At 48.8% G+C, this 21,447-nt stretch overlaps 1 protein-coding gene across 1 annotated transcript in view; it reads right to left on the reverse strand.

Moving 5' to 3' along the window:
• Positions 1-1,312: 1,312 nt before the first annotated feature.
• Positions 1,313-21,447, reverse strand: part of nfia (nuclear factor I/A) — a 48,265-nt gene continuing 28,130 nt past the window's right edge. Inside the window, 10 exon segments of the mRNA XM_086047939.1 lie at positions 1,313-7,081; positions 11,389-11,480; positions 11,815-11,842; positions 11,844-11,981; positions 12,587-12,765; positions 13,435-13,482; positions 13,726-13,850; positions 14,240-14,357; positions 17,392-17,466; positions 17,710-17,775. Coding sequence (XP_085904065.1) covers positions 7,067-7,081; positions 11,389-11,480; positions 11,815-11,842; positions 11,844-11,981; positions 12,587-12,765; positions 13,435-13,482; positions 13,726-13,850; positions 14,240-14,357; positions 17,392-17,466; positions 17,710-17,775 — 884 coding nt within the window. The 3' untranslated portion in view covers positions 1,313-7,066.

A 21,447-nucleotide genomic window follows, 5' to 3' on the forward strand; every position in this document is an offset into this window, starting at 1 on the left:
GAGCTTAGATATCAACCCAAAGGAGACAACAAATTGACAAGTAAACGAGTACAAGTACTTTGTTCCTGCGATGAGGTGGATTTTTGTTTCTGTTTACTTTTGCGGCAAGATCTCAGGGTGGCAGACGACGGCCACGCGGAGGAACGCCAAGCGTGATCGGCGACGTCCGATCGTCCCTTTTTGTTTGGTTGTGAGCGTTAGCCAATTTAGCTGACGTAGTTTGCGCAGCTTTGGCAATGCGTTGTTTTGATCGTATTGAAATGGTGCTAGCTCCATAGCTAGCACTATAAAAAAAGGAAAGGGTTTTCTTTTTCTTTCATAGTTTTCTACCTATTTAGAGTTAGTAGTTCTTTTCTTGAAGTGCCTGAAAGTGGATTTGGAGATCTGTTTCCAAGCGATCCAAAGTTTGAAGATGAAAACATGCAAAGAATGACAACTATCTAATTTATGGAGTTGTGAATTATCGTTGAGCTGGTTTTCACCATTTCAGTTTTCCTGATATTTTTGGGGGGGCGTGGCTAAAATGTCAGCCAGTCACACACTTGGGCGTCCAGCACGACTCACCCCTCCCCGACTTGAACGTAATTGCGACATGCAGGTAGCTATCTAGCTACGCCTCCCCCTGCGATTTATTTTCAGACCGATACCAGTCACAGTATTCACTCGAGTACCCACCGATACCAAGAAGTACTTAGTCATTACACTTAGTCATTGTCAGATTTTTTGGGCCTTTAGTATGGGGTGCTGGTATCGACATCCTTCACCATACCTTGAAATAAGGCCGCTATCATATCGAATTCTTGGCAAAACTCTTTTCTTCTTTGGTGTGTCGAAATGACGTTTCCATAGTTGGCTTCACTTTTTACAGACTTGAAGCACACAAGTTGAATCGGTACATTTACCAAATCTGTACTACTTACGTATTTAGTGTGGGTACTGATGTGTCGTCATGGCAACAGCGAGCATGCGGTCGTCATGGTGATGAAAAGCTTGCTTTTTTTTTTTTTTCCAATGACACCTGGGCGCAGTCACGCGCTTGTCATCAGGAAGTGACGTCAAGCCCAAAACGCCATGCATCTTAGCGTCGTCCAATCGGGAGGCGGCGTCTCACCGACAACGGCGCGAAGCCTCCCGATTGGACGGAGGGATTACACTGCCGTGATCGGCCGCTTCGCTTCCAGCCAGGGAGACGACTCGCGTGATGTTGTCATTTGGAAACTGGCTGGAAGAGACGCGGATGGCGCGGATCAAGTCGCCCAAAAAGAATGATGGGGAAAAAAGATGGGTGGCGGGGAAAAAAAAGCATCAAATGTTGCATAATCAAGCGTTTTATTTGCATGGAATGATGAAGACAAAGAAAAAGCAAAGACGTCCAAGTATTTTTGGACTGGTCAAATGTCATCCATAACACAACAACACAAAGAGGAAGAAGTGCTGCGCTAGAAAAGGAAAAAGGGGGCGGGGCAGGGCAGGGCAGCGCGACGAGCGTGCGTACACAAACGTCCTCACTGCCGCCGCACCGTAACAACTACACAACAACAAAAACCACAACAAGTAGAGCTGTGCGACATAACGCTACGTACGATATCCAACGTCTACTCGAAATCAACTTCAATTTCCCTTGCCATTTGTTTTCCTGCGCTTTGTAATACTTTAGAGGGATAAACGCTGGGCCTACTTGAGGCCTACATGAAACACTGCGTCCTATTTGTTTCAATTTTTTGCACTTTAATCCAGTCGAACTAGAAGCGATTTTGAACGGTATTTTATTTGGCAACTGCATACGTGTTTCATTTCATTGATTTGATTTAATAATGTTTTATTCATTTAATTCTGTGGTCCGTCCAAGCTGTCTAATCTTATTAATAAATGGAGAAACATCACAGAAAACCGCCACTGATTTCATGTAATTGAACGGAAAAATAGGATATCATGATATACTCAATCGTTAGGCGGGTTGTCCATTTTTGCGCATATGGCACAGCTCGAACAACAACACGATATCACAAATTTCTGTGTTGCGCTCACTGCCTCAACGCCCGGCAAGCTAACGTTGACGCTAACGTCAAAGCTAACACTGGAAGCATATAGAGCTCACGTTGGAAGCTAACTTCAGAAGATAAGATTGGAGCTAATGGTGGAAGCTACCTCGCGTCTTCCTTAGCTCTAACATTAAAGGTAATGTTGAATGCTAATTTCAGAAACTAACATTGGAAGCCAATGTTACCGCTAAATTGGTAAGCTAATATCGGAAGCCAACGGGTCTTCCTTTGCGCAGATGTTAGCGGTCAACTTTGGAAGCTAACCTTTGACCTTAACGTACAATGTTAATCTTCAAAAGCTAACTCAGAAGCTAACATTAGACATAACATTGGCGCTAACGTTAAAGGTGACACTGGAAAGCAACTAACGTTACAGGTAACATTGAAACTAACGTCAAAGGTAACATTGAAAATTAACTTCGGAAGTTGAAACTGGAAGCTAACATGGGCGGTAACGTTGGACGCTCACATTGGAAGCTACCTTCAGGGGCTGACTTCAGAAGCAAACATTGAACGCTAATGTTCGCAAGCTAACGCTGGAAGCTAACATCTGAGGTAACGTAGGAAGCCAGTTTCAGCAGCGAACTTAAGAAACTAATGGAGCTGTTGGTCTTCCTTTGCTCTAACGGTAGAGGTAATGTTGAAAGTTCACTTCAGAAGCTGACTTCAGAAGCTAACTTCGTAAGCTAACGCGGTTCTCCGTGGCGTGTAGTGCATGAGCAAGAAGCGGTCGATCAGGAACGATCACATGACACGAGGGAGGAATCAGGAAACACGACAGGAAGTGTAAACATATTTTTAGGGGGCGCGGTCAATGCGGTGAACAGGTCGCGATGAAGTGTGACTGCTTAAGGCTCGTTTGTGACCACATTGTGAAAACAGGAAGCGGCGTCGCCCCGCGTGACAACAGCCCAGCTTGGCGAGACAATCGTCACGGCGGGGTTTGCCTGGTTTTCTTTCTCTCTCTCTCTCTCTCTCTCTCTCTCTTTATTATTATTTTTTTTAGGGACCGACGCCTAGAAGGCGGTGCCGGTCACGTGCTAACTTTGGTTGACAGGAAGTGCAAGTTTTTGCATAACGATCTTTGTCTCGGCTCCTCTCGGGAATTAACTGGATTAGCACAAGGGGAGACAGGAAGACAATGGTTCTGCGTGGCGATATTATGAATCCCACTGGGGTTCTAGGCAGGCAGTATGATTGATTGCAAGACACGCGCCGCTGCAATTTTATTGGCTATTGCATCCGGGTAGGACATGCCATACTGCTTCCACTAGGCATGTGAAAATAAGAGTGCGGCGGCGTTATCAGGAGTTCCACTAACCCGAACCTGAGCCTTGACCCTCTAACCATGGTGCGCTCACACCTGACGGGGATTGAACTATTTGAAGCCAGTTGGGCAGAAAAAAAATGACAATTTGTTTCTTCGCAGATTCGCTCCAATTGGAACATTTCAACTGTAGCCACAAACTGGCACGACGCTGCGTCACGTCGAGAACATACTTGCGTCACACACAACGTGCTGCGAGTGTTGAGCGCAACTATGGAGGAGAAAACGAGTCTCGTTTTTTTGTGGTCACCCGAAGCTTTTTGATAACTCCTGCTACCAACACCGTACGAAAAAAAGAATGGTGAGCGAGGACGTTAGCGTACCTTCTAAGTCTAAATATGTTACTCGTTTACAGCGCACTGTGAAAGAAATGGCGTTGGGGAGTACCAAGCCCCTCCTCTTTTCCGGTCCTGTGTGCCGCAAACGAAGGAAATTCATGTTCGCTTTGGGTCTGCTGTGAACGCAGCATCAACTTAACACGCACGAAGCTAAGCCTCGCTCTAACCATACCCTAACAAACTGTTTGGATTTTGTCCAAATGTGGAAGATATTCAAAATGGTCAGCTGGTTACATCTGCGTAGTCCGCCCTTCCCGCAATGCAGCGGCCAATCATATCGCAGCGGGGCGTGGGATTCATAAGAACGCTTCTGCGTCGCGTGACTAGCGCGGCGCTCCCAATACGCCAAGATGCCGTCGACAAACGCTGCGAAATAGGCAGCGCGTCCATGTTTTTCTTCTTATTGTTATTTTCATTCAATCGTTTCAATTTCCTCCAACGACTGATTGTCATCAACATTGTTTGCCTTTCAGTAAACGTTTGTTCACATTTTTCAGGACAATTGGATCCATTAGCTGCATTCAGTTCCCACTTGGAGGCACTCAATTGATTGTTTGTTTGTCGAGTCGTCTTTAGCGGCCAGGTTAGCCGTTAGCTCATCTGCCAAGTCAGACGATACGTTGCAGCGCTAGCTCGCTAAGGGGACCACGTCAACTCTTCAAGAGGCTTGAGCAAAATGTTAGCCAAGTTGCTAATTTCACAAAAGTTCAAGTGGGTGTTAGTTGGCGTCATTCGGTTAGCCAGCTAGTGCTGTGCCGTACTGTTCGAGTTAGCAGAGAAGAAAATCACAGCTTTTTAGGCTAATGGGACCCCTTCGCCGATTCAAATGCCACGTTCCTGACACAGTGTATTTATAAGCACCCAGGACACAATGCTGGGAAAGTCCTCTCTCATTCGTTCAAAGATGAGGACATTCCAAAACAATGAGATGATAGTCGCTTAACAGGAAGCTCACAGGTGTAAACATGTTTTCTCTGCTGTGTGTTCACATTAGTTCAATATATCAAATATTCCTTCTACCATAGGCACAAAATTGATTGTTTGTCGAGCCGCAGCAACGACAACTGTCCTTAGCGGCTATGTTAGCCGTAGTGCATCAATTCAATCCAACAATAGACTAGGGCACTAGCTCACTAAGCATTAGCCGTTAGCTCATCTGCTAACTCAAACGATAGAATATGACGCTAGCCGGCAAACCTGACGACTCTCGGAGCTGCTCGCACCAACCGTTAGCCATGCTGCTAATTTGAGCAAAGTTGTTGAGTTGGCCAGGAGCAGGGCGTGGAGGAGGAGGAGGAGGAGGAGAAGGAGGAGTTAACCAAGGGCGAGAAGTGACAAGGTGGAGCTTACATAAAAGGAAGTGGCCATGTCATGTGACTATACTACATCATCACTAAAACTACAACATGCACGTGTTTCATATTGTATACTTATGTACGTATGTATATGTTCATATCTACACATCACCAGGCAAGCCACGCCCCCCTGATGCTAAGTGCTTGTATTGGACTGCGCCTCTTTGAGAGCGGCCAATCACGGAGGGCCACGCCCCTTCAAGATTATCTGGCAAACAAACACCAAGAAGAAAATACACTAACAGTTGCCAAAGTGAAATCAAATATGTAAAAAAAAAAAAAACAACATCAACAACAACAACAACAAAAAACATGTTTTTAAAAGTATGCTAAAAATCACATAAGTGAAATAAAATATGTAAAAATAAAAAAATGTGTTCTAAAAATACAGTCAACCCTCGCTCTTGGTAGCCCAAACCTGCTGCAAACATCAAAAATTGGCATATTGCAGATGCAGCTCCCCCCAAACAAATGTGGATATAAATAGATTAAACCATGAATATTGTTGTAAAAAAATCATAATCACTTTGACTTATACGAACGACACCTTTCCAGGGACCTGATGATGCGTCAAAATAATTCCCAGTCAAAGTCGTATATTTCTGAGATAAAATTTCCGCAAAAAGATTTTTGACAAAATGTCATATATTTATGAAAAATACTATCAGAAAAGACGTCACATAATTTTCAAAAAAATGTTTTTGAAAAAAAGTATGTTAAGTACTGTATAATGTATATTCTTGTAAAAAAAAAAAAAAGCTGTTTTTGAAATTTGGAGTGAATAAAAAAAGTCACATATTTCTGATAAAGTAGCATATTTCCCCCCAAAGCTACAATTTTGTCAAAAAAGGTATGCATTTCCAGAAAAAGTTGTATAATTTGGACAAAATCTTGGTATATTTTAGGACAAAACCTTGGTACATTTTCAGGAAAAATTGTCACTTCTGAATTTTCCCCAAAAGGTTGCATATTTTCTCGCACAATAGTGAGCGTCTTAGCAAATTTTTGTTGTTGTTAATGTACTTCCGTACTTTTGCTAATTGTACTCAATTACTCCAATAACCAGTACTCTGGTTGGCGGGAAACTGCAAACGGCGAGGGCTGACTGTAGGCTAAAAGTTGAAATTCCAAAAGATGTTTTGAAAAGTGAAAGATGTGCTCGTTTAGCAAAAGACTTTGTTAAAGTCCAACCAAGCGGAAACTTTTAAAGGGATCAACACCATCAACAAATAATCAGAATAATAATCATCATCATCTCCCAATAGTAATAATAATAATAATGATAATAAACGTCCCTTTGTCTTTGCACATCCTGTTTTAGAGTCCAGAGGTGCCGGCGGACTTCTGGAAAAAAAAAAAAAAAAAAAAAAGTAGCTTGGAGCTTCCAAACATTGCACTTTTTTCCTCATCTCCACTTTCTTGCAATATGAGGATATTTCATATTCCAATATTTCATATTGAATATGAGGAGGAAGAGGAGGAGGAGGAGGAAGAGGAGGTGAGGTCACATGACAACCAGCAATGAGTCAACAAGCCCCGCCCACTCACAGCTCCTTCCAGGAAGTAAGCCCCCCAGTGGGCGGAGTCATGTGTGCATCCAGCAGCAGTGAGTCAACAAGCCCCGCCCACTCTCACCTCCTTCCCAGAAAGTTGGCCCCTAAAGGGGCGGAGTCTATAGCAGGGCATAAGGGGCGTTAGCTGGTGATAAGACTCCTCCCCTCAATGATGCTCTTCCCACATCGGGGGGGGGAGGAGGAGGAGGAGGAGGACGAGGAGGAGGCGGGGCCACAGCAAAGGATGGGAGTTGTCTCTTTTGGCCCCATCCCCAAAAGACAGAAGGAACCTCTCAAGGTGTCGGGGGCAAGGCTGTGCGCCTCAGCCCCGCCCCCTAGCCATGCTGATGCCGACAGTCAGGCGCTGGTGGGCGAAGTCAGGCGCGGGAGGGCGGGGGCACGTCGAGGTGGGCGAGTCCGGGGGCGGGACCGGGAGTAGCCTCTGTAGTCCTTATCCCAGGTACCACTGAAAAAAAAATACGAGGACACATTGTCAGAGTCACAACCTCGCAAGTCACTTCATAGTCACCAACTACGCCCTTTTCTAGGCACTTTCAGTCACTAGCTGCAGACTAGTCGTTTATTAGTCATCCCTAGTCACTTTCTAGTCACCTTCTCGTCCCTTTACATTCACCCTCTAACCCACGTTCAAGCCACAAACTAGTCACTTTCTTGTCCTATTCTAGCCAACCTACTGTATAGTCACTTCCAAAAAGACTTTTTAGTCATCCTCTATAGTCACTTTCTAGTGACCAACTAGTCACTTTTCCAACCAACTACTGTTCACTTTCTAGTCACAGACAAGTCATTTTGTAGACACCCTCTCGTTACGTCTATTTCTAGTCCTTTTACAATAACCTTCTAGTCACAAACTAGTCACTCGTCCCTTCCTTGCCAACCTATAGCGGATTTTTTATCACTTTTTAGTCATCATCTAGTCACTCTTGATTCACCAACTAGTCATTTTCTGATCCCTTTCTAGTCACATTTGTGTCACTCACCCACCACTATCCAGTCACTCTAGTCACAGACTAGCCACTTGTTGATCACTCACTAGCCACCAACTAGTCATTGTCTAGTCATTCACTCCCCACCAACTAGTCCCCTAATAAGCAATTTCTAGTCAGGCTAGTTGCTTTCTAGACACCTTCTAGTACGTTTTGATTCACCAACTAGCACTTTCTAGTCACCCTTGAGTCACTTGTCAACTTTTGGTCACAAATTAGTCACTTTGTGGTCCCTTTCTAGTTACTTTGCGGCCTTTCTAGTTACTTTGCGGTTATCTTCCGGCCACTCTCTAGTCTCCAACTGACTAGTAATTTTCTATTCACTCTCAAATTACCTCCCAGCCAGTGACTAGTTGCTTTTGTAGTCACTTTATCGCCACTGACTAATACTTTCTTTGTCACTTTCTAGTAAAAAAATATGCGCATGTGCGCACGTGTGCGTGTGTGCGTGTGTGTGTGCGTGCGTGTGGGGGTGTGTGCGTGTGAGTGTATTGATCAACACGCATCCTGGCTGTCCCGCCAAGTTTGTCTTGATGATGTCTGGTTGCTCGGGGCGACCAGACGGCCCGGGACGTGACCACCATTGCCAAGGCAACCGCAGCACCACCCCCACCCTGCATCCCCTTCTCTTTACATTCATCACACGCACAAAAACACACACTCACACACCCCCACACACACACTTGTAAACAATGCACATCATTTAGAAAATGCATTCTGGAAAAAAGTGAAAGTACAACTTTGTGATAAAGTGTGTGTGCGTGTATTGCAGGCTTTGTCCACAGACTGGTAGTGATTGACTGTGTGTGTGTGTGCGTGCGTGCGTGTGTGTGTGTGTGCGTGACAGAAGAGAAGAAGAAGAGTGGAAGGTTAGTTTTTAATCAATACAACTTGCTGACGTCGGGACTTTTCTTCCTCGCTCTGCACTGCAGACTGTCCTGAGAACACACTCCCCATGAGTGTGTGTGTGCGTGTGTCTTTTTGTGTGCGTATTCGTGTGTGTGTGTGTGTGTGTGTGTGTGTGTGTAGTCGTGTTGGTGGTCGGTTGAAGATGAGGATGAAAATGCTCATAAGTCAAGATGACAACACGAAGGATCTTGATGACGCTTTAAGTCATTAACATAGCATGCTAATGCTAAGTGCGCAAACATGTCCAAAAGGATGTTGGGGTCTTCCTGTTTAACTGAAGATAATAACCACACTCTCTCTCTCTCCCTCTCTCAGTCTGCATGCATTTCTATGACACTCACCCAGAGCTTGGCTGAGTCAGCATGCACGCACACACACACGCATGCACACAGTCACCTTGAAGAAAGACGTGTACGAGGGGCGCACACACACACACACACACACACACACACACACACACACACACTCACTTACACGCCACGCCTTTGGCATGATGTCATTTAACATGGCCACCGCACCTTTCAACACACTGGCAGGACTCTTCAGCAGGACGTGGATTTGTGTGCGTGCGTGTCCATTCATGTGATGGTTTGTGTGTGTGCGCGCGTGCATTTGTGCGTGTTGTTGGCATGATGGCGTGCCAACTCCCCCGCCCTCTGCCCTCCATCTTTGTCCCGGTGGGCAACCGCCGTGGTCACCCACGACAACCACCTTGCTGGCCGCATTGGGCAGCGTGCCCGCTTCCCTCACAAAGAAGGGGCCATCTGCCCCCCCCCCACACACACACACACCCGCAGGAATGCACAGACAGGCCAGTGTGTCGCCATGACGATGAGCAGCCAGCCAGCACCGTTTACGCTCCCGTCCCAGGATACACTAACAAACATGAACACCCAGACACTGACACACGCACACTATCGCGCATGCTCACGCTAACCAAAACATGAACAAACATTAACGCTAACACACACTTGTACACTAAATAACACGTCACACACGGTATCACATACTGCACACATACTAACAGCACAACCCTAACACACACCAACAAATATACACACGCACGTAAACACTAAGACGCACTACTACATTATATTACATTTCCCCCGAAAGCAAAGTTATCTTCAGTCAGACTTTTTTTTTTTTTGTGGCAAACGCGGAAGCCACCAAAAGGCTGACATGAATTTAAAATCAGATGTTTCTCAGGACTTGCACTGTCACGGCCCACAGGGCCACAGAGCCACAGCGAGCACATGCGAAAAGTGAGGCGACTGCTGCTGAAGTCGACGCAGAGTGATGGGCCACGCCCCCCTCGGCTGCGCGACTCCACACGGGTGCCACGCGTTCCACAAATCAGCAGCAACAACTCCACTCCATTCCAAACCATCCATCCATCCATTATCTGTACCGCTTCTCCTCACAGGGGTCGCGGGTGTGCTGGAGCCAGTGCCAGCTGTCTTCGGGCAGTAGGCGGGGGACACCCCGAATTGGTTGCCAGCCAATCGCACGGCACACAGAGACAAACATCCGCACTCACAATCACACCTAGGGGCCATTTAGAGTGTCCAATCAACTTACCATGCATGTTTTTGGAATGTGGGAGGAAATCGGAGTACCCGGAGAAAACCCACGCAGGCACGGGGAGAAGAATGTAAACTCCACACAGGGAGGACGGAGCCGGGATCGAACCCACGACCTCTGAACTGTGAGGCGGACGTGCTAACCAGTCGGCGACCGTGCGGAAATCAAAATGATTGAAATCAAATTAAATGAAATTACCATCACAGACACGCACACATACACTAACAGACTAACACACACTCGCAAACACACTCCCACTCACTAACAACAACGTTCCAACACACACACTAACACTGACACATATTACCTCGATAACACGCATAGGGACTAACGCAACACACATGAGACGACTAACACACTAACGCACACCAATTAATTCCGACACACACGCACCCCGACTCACACACTAACACTGACACGCTCGCGAATATTAGGCTTGGCCGGATGACAATGATGCGGTCACCTGCGATGTCTAAAAATAGCAGCAGTCACACTTCAACGCCGTCAAAACAATTAAAAAAAAAAACTGCAGCGCATAAGGACCTAATATAATAATACATCTTTTTTGGATCGCACCTATAAATGTGTAGTTGTGTGTTTTCAACTTGACATGATTACGTCTAAGTGGTCCAACTGGTCCCGTGACAGCCCATGGCCAATCGCGTTGCAACTCAAGCCAGTCTAACCATTTATTGACCATTTACAATTATGATGACATTGGATGTTTCATTTTTGGGACAAAAGTACAGGTAGTAACCCATTTGAACTTGGTTACAAGGTAAATAAACACCGATCATGGATTTGGGCTACGAGTCAGACTGGCGGTGGGCGACGCAAGCTACAAAATGAGTCTAAAACTTGTGACGGTATTACCGTACACTCGAGGGTGACACAGGAGTGGATTTTCACTTCCGTCCCATCTCACTCCCACAGAAAAAAAAAACCTATTGTCCCATCCCGGACCATAATAATAAAAAAAAAAACAATCCTGTCCTGTCCCATCCCGTCCTGCGTCCGTTCGGGATGATTCACACTCCTGTATCGCTCCCATTTTGGAGGTCAGCTCAATTAAAAAAAAAACAAAAAAACTCTTCCCCATGGACTCTCCCGCTCATATCTGCTCCCGTGAACTTTTTATCACATGCCGACACACACACACACACACACACACACAGTGGATGCTAACGCGTTGCGTTGACTGACCACCATCAGCTAAGTGTTGTTAGCATGTTAGCATCAGGGGGGCGGGCTTTGTGCAAGCGGCGTGGGCGTTTACCTGCGGCTGCTGCGGGATGTTGAAGGCGGGGTCTCGCGGCCCCACGCTAACGAATCGCTGAGCGGGAGAGCTGGCGGGCGGGGCCGAGTACGCTGAGGAGCACATGGAAAACATCCAAAGTCACTTTCGGGTGACTTTTTAGAATTGCTGCGGCTGACGCTTAGCGTAGCTTAGCGCAAAAATGAAAGCCGAGCGTCGGCCTCGCAAGTCAAGTGCCAACAACGACATCTAAAAACGCTGACGTGACTGGACGATCGCAAGCCGCGCTCTTGTTGACAACGGCACACACTCGACGTGCCGCAATGTCGTCAGCAATGTGCGTGTGTTGGAGTGTGTGTAACGTGTGCGTGTTTGCGTGTATGATTGCGATGCGCGTGTTTAACTGTGTGGATTCGTGTGCGGGCGTGCGTGCGTGCGCGTACTCACTGGGCGATGATGGCGAGTTACCCCCCCCCCTCGGCGGAGGAGGTGGCTGGCGGCTTGGCGTCGACGGGCAGCGGGACGGGCCGGGCCATGGGTGGCGGCGGAGGGGGGGGCAGCATGGGCGTGGGCAGGAAAGGATTGTGGACTTTTCCCTGGGAGCTACCATTAGGCTGGGGAGGGGGGGGGGGGGCAGGAGGGGGGGGGGGGGTTAATAATAGTAATGACTCGCGTAATAAATAACAACAAGTCACTCACGCTGCTGTGGGTGCGTATGAGAGGACTGTATTGATTTGGTGTCTAGACACGCACACGTATATCAACTATCTGACCACGCACACGCACACAAATACTGCAGTGCATCCCCCCCATAGGGAAAAGTGTGCGTGTGTGTCTATATATGGCCTGTGTGTATGCGCCTACATTGGGGAACCACACCGGTGTGTTTGTGTGTGTGTCCATGTATGCGTGTGTGATTATGCGTGTCTGTGTATGCATGCAAATATTAGTGATGGGAAAATGAAGCTACAAATTTGCTTCACAAACCAGTTGTATTTTTGGACTCCTGTCATGCAGCCAATTTGATAAATGTCATATATGTTTGTCAGCATACGTGTGTGAGCTTGTCCACGTGTTTGTGTTGTGTCCATATGGGAGTGTGTGTTTGCGAACGTGCATTTGCGTGCACGTCGGGGGGTGTGTGTGTGTGTGTGTGTTTGTGTGTGCGTGCGTGCGTGTGCATGTGTGTCTCCCCGTTTGCGTGCGCGCCGTGCCTTACGTTGAGGAAGCCCACCTGTCCGGCCGTCTGGGCGGAGTCGGGACACACCAGCTGCACAAAGTCCTTGAGGGGGTCCTGCGGGTGGTACCTGATGGCGGCGTGCGAGAAGTACGAGGCGGGCTGCTGCAGGATGGGCGACGACGAGAAGTGCAGGCCGGAGGGCGGCGCGTGCGGGCTGGCTGCGGACGGACGGACGGACACACAGACAGGCGGACGCCCATGTCAATGCAATGGCGGCGCGAGAGGACGCCATTGGACGAGCGCACGCGAAAGCCACGGAGGGACGGACGCAGACTCACTTGCCCACTTCCAACTCTCACTCTCCCTCGTGCATGCGCGTGTGTCTGTGTCTGAATGCGTGGAGGTGTGGGGGGAGGGGGGGTGATGTTGGAACAAAGGAGGAAGGAGAGAAGGAAGACAGGATGAGAAGAAGGAAGGAAAGGGGCAGGGGTGGTAAGGAAGGTGGAAAGGTGCAAGGAAAGAAGGAAGAAGGGCAGGAAAAAACGGAGACCAGCAGGAAGGAAGGAAGGACAACGGAATGAGAACAGGAAAGGGAGGAAGAAAAGGAGATAGGAAGAAAGAACAGAAAAGAAGTATGGAAGGACCGAAGCAGAAATGCAGAAAGGGATGGAAAAAAGGATGGAAGGATGAAAAGGAGATAAGAAGAAGGAATGAGGACAGAAAAGAAGGATGGAAGGAGAAAAGGCTTAGAACAGGAAAGAGGGAAATGAAGGATAGCAAGGAAGGAAGGAAGGAAGAAATTTGAAGGATGAGGGAAGGAGAAAAAGAAGGAAGGAAGGTGGGAAGGAAGCGCATGAGCGCAGGTTTGCGAGCGCGCATTTGTTTACCTTGTCGGGAGATGAAGGAGCTAGCTAGCGAGCCGCGTAGCTTATATCCTGCTTTCCCGGTCAGCAAACAATGACAAGCCAAAAAGTGAAGAAGAAGAAGAAGAAGAAGAAGACGAAGAAGAAGAAGAAGAAGAAGAAGAAGACAAGCGCTGTGAACGTTCCACTCATCGACACGTCACGCCGTCTCACACGCGGGTTCCCATCAAGTGTGTGTGTGTGTGTGCGTGTGTGGCACACACTCCCTTCGCCATGAAGATTGTGCGCGTGTGCTTGTTGCCACGGCGACGCTACCTGGCTCCTCGTGCCAGCTGCTGGCCTGGCTGACGCTGCCCGGCGAGCGGCCCTGAGCCGGATAATACGAGTCCTCGCCAGGACTGTCGGCGTCCTCCTCCATGCACTTGATGCGCTTGGCCGAGCTGAACACACACACGCGCGCGCACGCACACGCACACGTCGAACTGTTAACTCTCGGTTGAAAGATGACTTTTGCACGTGTATTCTGCTGGCTTTGCTGGCCCTTTTCAAGACAAGCACGCGGTGGACGCGGGTCGACTGGAATCCAAGCGTTTCACTGTAAGCCCGCCTCCATGCCATCGTTCCAGGCCACGCCCACAATAAGCAAAGTCTACAATATACCCTCTTGCGATACTTCCGAAGAGCACTTCATTTTTTGAAGGTCTTTCATTCAAATCACTTTTGTGGCGGTTTGCTTGAAACAAAACAACCCCAAACAATTGTGCTGGCCTGGCAGGCAGGCAGGCAGGCAGTTGCTTGTGAACATGCCAGCGTGTGCGCGTGTGCGTACCTGGAGGAGGAGGTGCTGGGCAGGGGCCTCCTCATGGCACCGGGGCTCATGCTGTAGTAGGACGAGCTGTCCAGGTCGGCCAGCGAGAAGTTTGGACCCGTGCCGGCGGCGATGGGAGCTGACAAACGCACGCGTGCACGCACAGAAACACACACACACGCACGCACAGTTTAGGCTCTGAGAGTAAGAGGCCCAGCAGGTCGGGTCAGCTTTACAGATGCCACCTCTCAGTGTGTGTGCTGTGGTCAAGTGGTCACACTCATCGCCTGGTGGCCGTGCGTCGCCTGCTACTTCGACTTTTATTCCAAAAAGAAGGCGGCAGAGGTTTGTTTACTCAAGTGGATGCAAAGCTGGCAAAGGAAGGAAGGAAGAACGGAAAGGAAGGAAGGGGGAAGGAAAGGAGGAAGGAAGGGAAGGAGAAAGGAAAGAAGAGAACGAAGGAAGGAAGCAAAGAAGAAAAAAGGAAAGGAAGGAAGGGGGAAGGAAAGGAGGAAGGAAGGGAAGGAGAAAGGAAAGAAGAGAACGAAGGAAGGAAGCAAAGAAGAAAAAAGAAAGGGAAGAAGGAAGGAAGAAAGTAAATAAGGCAAGGAAGGAAGGCAGTAATGAAGGAAGGAAGGAAGGAAGAGGGTCTGGAGGTAAAGGAAGGAAAGAAGGCAAGAAAGAAAGAAGTCGAGAAGGAAGAAGGAAGGTGTTCGACGAAGTGGACGACGTGCAATTGTGGTACGGCTTCAATAAAGTTGGGGGAGGAAAAAACGGAGGTGGTTTGATGTCAAATGTGCTGAAGAGAAACAACAATCAGCTCCAAACCTCAACATGCGTCCGGCCCCGAACCTCCAGACAAACGCCCCCCCGCCCCCTCCATTACTCCCCCCCCCAACACCCTCCCCAACGCTTTATTGACAGAGAACAGGATGGTGTGATGAAAGGAGGAGGAGTCCTGACAAGACCTGCTGGCTACACAAGACTTTTCTGCACACCTCAGCACTGTCCATCCATCACACGCGCGCGCGCGCGCACACGCACACGCGCACACTTGGCAGTTTCATGTGCGAGTGTGAATTGTTGGGTTTGGATGAGGATAAAAGTCAACGTTGCCGTGTGGTCGCGCTCAAAGTCTTTGTTTGTGTGCGCCACATGACTGCGGCGTTTGGGCTCTTGCTTTGGAGGTGCGCGTGCGAGCACGTCAGCGACTTGCCCAAAGTCAGCCAACGCAACTCGGGCCATTTGCCCGCCCCGCCCGCCCGCCCGCTTTTTTTGCTCCACTTGCAACCACTGCATGCGCAAAGCTGCCCGTGTCGAAATGTTGCAGCAGAGCGCGAGCAAGAAAAGGGAGCAGAAACGAGAGCAAAGCGCCGGCGGCCGCCGGGCATCCGGCTTGGCCCTCTGCCGCCATCGGACGGGATGGCAGGCGCGCCATCGCCGGCGCCGGCGCTTAGCCGAGCTCGGCCCGCCGCGAGTCGGCCGCGCGTCGGAAAACGACGGCCTCCGCCCGTGGCGCTAATGTGCTCCCCCAGCTCGCTTTGGTCCGTCAGAAGACCTTCCGCAATTTGCACGTCGGAAACGTCCGGAGCGCCTGCGACATGGTCGAGTGGACGATCCGAGTCTTTTTCCAACGGAACTAAAGTTCTAATCATCAATAATCCCGAAAGCAACGGCAATTTACAGGAATGACATCTTTCCTAAAAGTCGTACAACAGATTACATTTACATACATTCTGTAATCAGATTATCTAGTGAGGCTATTAAAGCAAAATATGACAGAAAAGTGACATCTTTTTTTGTAATAATTGTGAGAAGCAGGAAGGAAGAAGGAAGGAAAGTGTGTGTGTGAGTTACAACTAGGGGGTGCCAAGTGGGTCATTTCCCATTTGATCTGTTTAGTGTGTGTGTGTGTGTGTGTGAGGGGGTGCGTGCGTGCGTGCGTGCGTGCGTGGGCATGTTTGCCTTCATGTCAACTTAATCCCTAAATCCCAATGTCTAATATCATATCAACTCTCACTCACTTGCTTGTTTTGTATCGATGCCAAAGCTCTCGCGCGCACATGCGTACCTTCCTCTGCGTATTATTCTCAAGAGTATGAAAATATATCTTTTTAGAATTGTCACTTTCAACACCGCACGATCTTTGCGGGCTGCGCTAATGTGGCTAACGGGAAGCAGCTAAGAGGAAGTTGCGAGGGAGCGGCGGGCGTCATCACCGGGACGAGGATGAGGATGATGAAGTCAACGCGGCGTACGCCTTCACTCAAGTGACCAATTACACTAAGTACACTACATCACTGACCCCGCCCCCGCACCCTGCCCCCCCCCCCCCACCTCTGTGCTGCTTTAATAGAATATTGATCCACACACACACACATACGCCCGCGCGCACGCGCACACACACTCGTTCCACCGGCCTGCCAATGATTGTGTAATGGCTGAACAACGCCAAGGTCACCTGATGCATACCAGTGGAAATGTATGCGGGCGTGCGCCTGCGCTTGCTTGTCCCTATTCGTGTGTCCAGCTTGTGCGCATTGACCTCAGGTTTGCTCACACACCACGTTGTCTTCTTCTTTCACTTGAATGTCCGCGCACACGCCAACGCACGCAAGCACGCTAGAAAAGATTCCACCACAGCCGCATCACTGCAAATCTGCTGACCCACGCGCACGCACACACTTACTGTACACACACGCGCGCACCAAAGTTTGGATGGCGTCACACGACGCCATCCCGGGGCAGCGGTTGCTATGACAACTTGGCAGGTGACTTTTTGCTCTGTCGTCATCGCCCGCATCCAATCGGCACTCTGAAAGTGTGCGAGTGAGTGAGGCTTTGCGGGAGCTTGACGAGGGGGTGCGCGAGGACGACGACCTTTAAAAAGTGCAGACGCGCACTCGAGCCAGCGAGGGCGAGTCACGCCGAGATCTACGTCAAAGAGAGAGAGAGAGAGCGAGATCTATGGCAGGCAGCCTGTCGATCGCTGCCGCCGCCGGAAAGTGCCTGTCAGCATACTCGCAGCCCCGCCCCCTTGCCTGATCCCGCCCACTAGCACCACAGCACCATCCATCACACACACACACACACACACACACACGCGCGCGCGCGCACACGAGCACGTTTGGTGTGCGTAAGATGAGGAGCAGCGTTTGTGTTCTTTTCCTTACTCTGTGAGACTCGTACAAGTTCGGAAACTGTAAAAACTCCCGGAGTGACAAAACTGTCCTGGAAACCCAAATGACCTGAAACACACACACACACACAAGAAAGATTAAGGCACGCGACATCTGAATAAATAGAAAAAGATTTTCAACACCAGGACTTGTCAAGGGTCCAAGTCAAGTTGAGTCTTTTGCCAAGCAAGTCACAAGGCAGAACATAAGCGGACGGGGGGGGTCCAAGTCATGTGACTCGGTCGCCGGACCTCGCGTCTCATTTCTTCCATTTGATGCCTTCAAGCTGTTGTGTTTGTGCGCGCGACTCACCGTTCTCGCTCTGCTCTTTGATGTCCGACTCGCCGGCCTGGTTTGGGCTCTCGGATTGGCCGCCCTCTGCAAGCACAGCACGCGCACGCACGCACGCACGCACACACACACACACACACACGCACACGTGTGAATCATGTGATGCGCGTCATGTGACCCGGTCGCACGGAGCAAAGGTCGTGACCCGGCAACACTTCCGACTGAGCGTCCAGCAACTCAAGAGAAGAAATATTACAAATGAGAAACATGATTTGATGACGCGCACGCACGCACGCGCGCACGCCAAAGGACAGGCCGCAATGCCGCACGCACGCACGCACGCACACCTACACACACACAATACACAAATACACACACGCATGCTCACAAAGAACAATTCTGGGAAAATTCCCACTCAACACAAGTGACACGCCTTCTTCTTGCTCTATGAGAGTGTGTGCTTGAGCGACCTAAAACAAAAAGCATCGGCGTAACCATGGCAACAGGAGGAGGGAGGTGTGTGCGCGTGTGTTGATGAGTGTGTGTTGGAGGGCACTTTCACACACTGCCCCCGCCCCCCTCCATTCATCCGTCAACCCCCCAAGTCCAGGTTAATTAATTATGCTAATAAGGCGTGGGAGCAGAGTGGCCCATCTGCCCCCCCCTAAGCCCCCCCCATCAGGGAACCACGCACACTTCAAAATAAAAGCCTCGTTCAATTGGTGCTCTTGTGCTCCAGCAGGCTTCAAAGTAAAAGCACACTTTTGCATCCAGCGTGTGTGTGATTTCAATGTGTGTGCGCGCAAGTACCTGGTAGTATGTTGTGTACGTGTGTGTGTGTGTGTTTGTGTGTGTGTGAGAGTGTCTTGTGTGTGTGCATTGAGTGTAATACCTTTCTGTGTGTGTCTGAGTGTTGTCTTTTGTGTGCTACTAGTGTGCGTGTTTTTGCGTCTGTGTGCGTGTGTGTGCGTACATCATCAAGCCAAGAGAGCCATAAATGGAGTGAGATCTTGACACAAGGATCCCGTACGAGCATATTTTTGATCTCCCGTCAGACTTGGTTGTTGGGACATTCCCGGCCGGTCAGGCGACACCCAGCGTAAAAACAAACGCACCCTGCCATTGCCTGCTATCGATCGCAGCCAGCTTTTAATCAAATGAGCGCACGCACACACACACACACACACACACGGGACACAAATCAGGCAGCAGTCACACAATCAACACAGCTGTCAATCAGGATGCGGGCCCCGCCTCCCCCACTCATGTACTTCCTGTGAGGTCAGCGAGCACATTTGTAGATTGCTATTTTGCTTTCATGATTTATCGGCCCATCTTGATCAACTCGGAAGAAACATTTGCAGCAACACTGCAAGGCAGAATATCCCACAATCAAATGAGATACTGTAGCGGAACGCCAATCATTTCAATTCCAAAATTCCAAATGCGGTTTGTTGCCATGTCAACTGTTCACAAAATGTGGACGCCTTTCCCGCCGTTGCCTTGTTAGCGCACAAAGACTCGGAGGAACTTGACGAGCTCCGCCCCCTCTCCTCTCTGAGATTTGACCTTTGACCTTTGGACAGCCAGAGCTCGCTAACTGAACATCGCGCGCACTCACCGTCCCACTGGCGGCCCAACGGAAACGAGCGCAACGGATCAGGTCAGATAGAATATAATATAGTATAATATAATATAATTTACTTGATTTAAAAAAAGGGGGACAGAGGGTGCGCTTGTTTTTTTTATTTTGGTTTCCAGGCAACCCTTCAGGATGAAGGCCTCATCGTCATCATCATCATCTTCATCCTTGGCATGGCCCCATGCCAGACAAACACACGCGCGCGCGTGCACGCACATATTGTGCGAGCAGACACAACAACACCTCCCCAAAAATAAATCAGAGCGGCCATTTTGACGTCGCCGACCAGCCGCCATTTTGTGGAAGCCTTTTTATTTATAGTTGACGCACAACACACACAACAGTCCAACGCACACATAAATGCACGCACACAAGCAACACCCATGTAACAGCCACGTTGATGTTACACACAATTAAACAGACTCTTACGTGAGTGTGTGTATGTGTGTGTGCGCGTGTGTGTGTTTTGTTTGGGCGCCTTCACTCTGCAGCCTGGCAGCCATCTTAAATCATTGGCAACCATTTTGAAGTCTGTGTCTGTTTCCTTTGAGCGGCTGCCATCTTGTACCTTCTGCCAGAACAAAAGATGCGCACACACACACACACACGCCAGCACAACACACACACGTGCGCGCGCACAAAGTCGCCTTACGAGCAACAACGAGAAGGCCAACGTGGAAATGAGCCAATATGAGTGGAAATGTGTGTGAACTTTGACCTCTGCCATTGATTTGATGTACTTCAGCCTCGAAGATCTTACACGCACGCACGCACACACGCACGCACGGCAAAAACGCTCCACTCTTCACCGAGACGGAAATGTAAATAATGCGACGCCTCAGGGAGCAAATCAACAAATGAATCCCAAAAGTCAGCAACACACGACGGATTCGCTGAGCGGACAGTCGAGCAACATAAAAGAACACCGTTTTTTTTACTTTTGATCTTTTTTCCCAATTTTTGCTATGTATATAAAAAATGTGCAGCAATGATTTGATGACTTCTGAACTCATCGATTATCCAATGAATTGACAACGTCATGGCGTCATGGTTTTATTTGAGTTGAAATTGCGGCACTCCTGCTGTCTGCTCCTCAACGCTCCTTCTTCTGCAATTTGAGTCCTTCTCCACGCGAGCGGCCCGATTAGGATTGCGTTCAATCAACAATGATCAATATTTTGGCCCATTTTCTGACATGTTTTAGATCAATTCATTTACGTGCGTGCATTGTCGGCACGGTCGAGTTGAAATTGTGCCGTTTTTCAATAAGGAGATGGAAATGGAAAAAATTTTTTTTAAATACCAATTCATCGGGGAAAAAAATGGACATACATATTTACGTGCAGTCTGTGAAGAAGAAGAAGAAGAAGAGCGTTAATTGTGAAGAAACCTCAGGGATCAAATTGTCAAAGACTTGAACTGTTTTTGAGCGCAACATGACAGAGGCTACACAAGACACAAAGAGTTTTCCGTCTTAACGATTGACTATATGACTGCTTATGTGTAAAGATATTTAGCTAATTTTACATGATGACCAAAAATGTGTAACACAATTACTATGTGATCCATTTATCACTAAGATACAAATCCACATAAAAGCATAATTTTCCATACGCGATACAATAATCACTTGGCTAACATCGAGCTAACATATTGGCTAATATGAAGTCCCCCATATCCTTCAACATGAAAGTAGCGATTCCATGAAAAATCGTCTTCGGTGAAGGATTTTCCACCCACCTCGTTTCATTTTTTTTTACACGGCTTAGTTAGGCTGACGTGTTTTTCAAGAAATAACAGATACGTTTGGAGCTGCCGTCGACGGCATGAACGGCAAAGTTTGGAGCCCGAGCTGTAAAACGCTGACACGGCAACAGTGCCCGAGCGGGCACGAGCACGCGTGCGTGCGTGCGTGCGTGCGTGCGCGCGGGCGGGCGCGGCCTGCGCCAAGCGTGCGTCCAGTGGGCGGAGTCCCATTGATGAATGTGCGCATCGATCGCTCGCTGCTTCACTTTCCATAATTATACTAACTCCCTAATGGAGCGCACGCGCCCTCGCGCTCGCGCACGCGCCCGCGCGTACGCTCCACCCTCCCTCACTCAACTTTTTTCTTCCCA

The sequence above is a fragment of the Filicampus tigris genome, chromosome 12 (assembly GCF_054856515.1).
Source record: "Filicampus tigris isolate MCC_2025a chromosome 12, RoL_Ftig_1.0, whole genome shotgun sequence".
NCBI classification, from domain to species: domain Eukaryota; kingdom Metazoa; phylum Chordata; class Actinopteri; order Syngnathiformes; family Syngnathidae; genus Filicampus; species Filicampus tigris.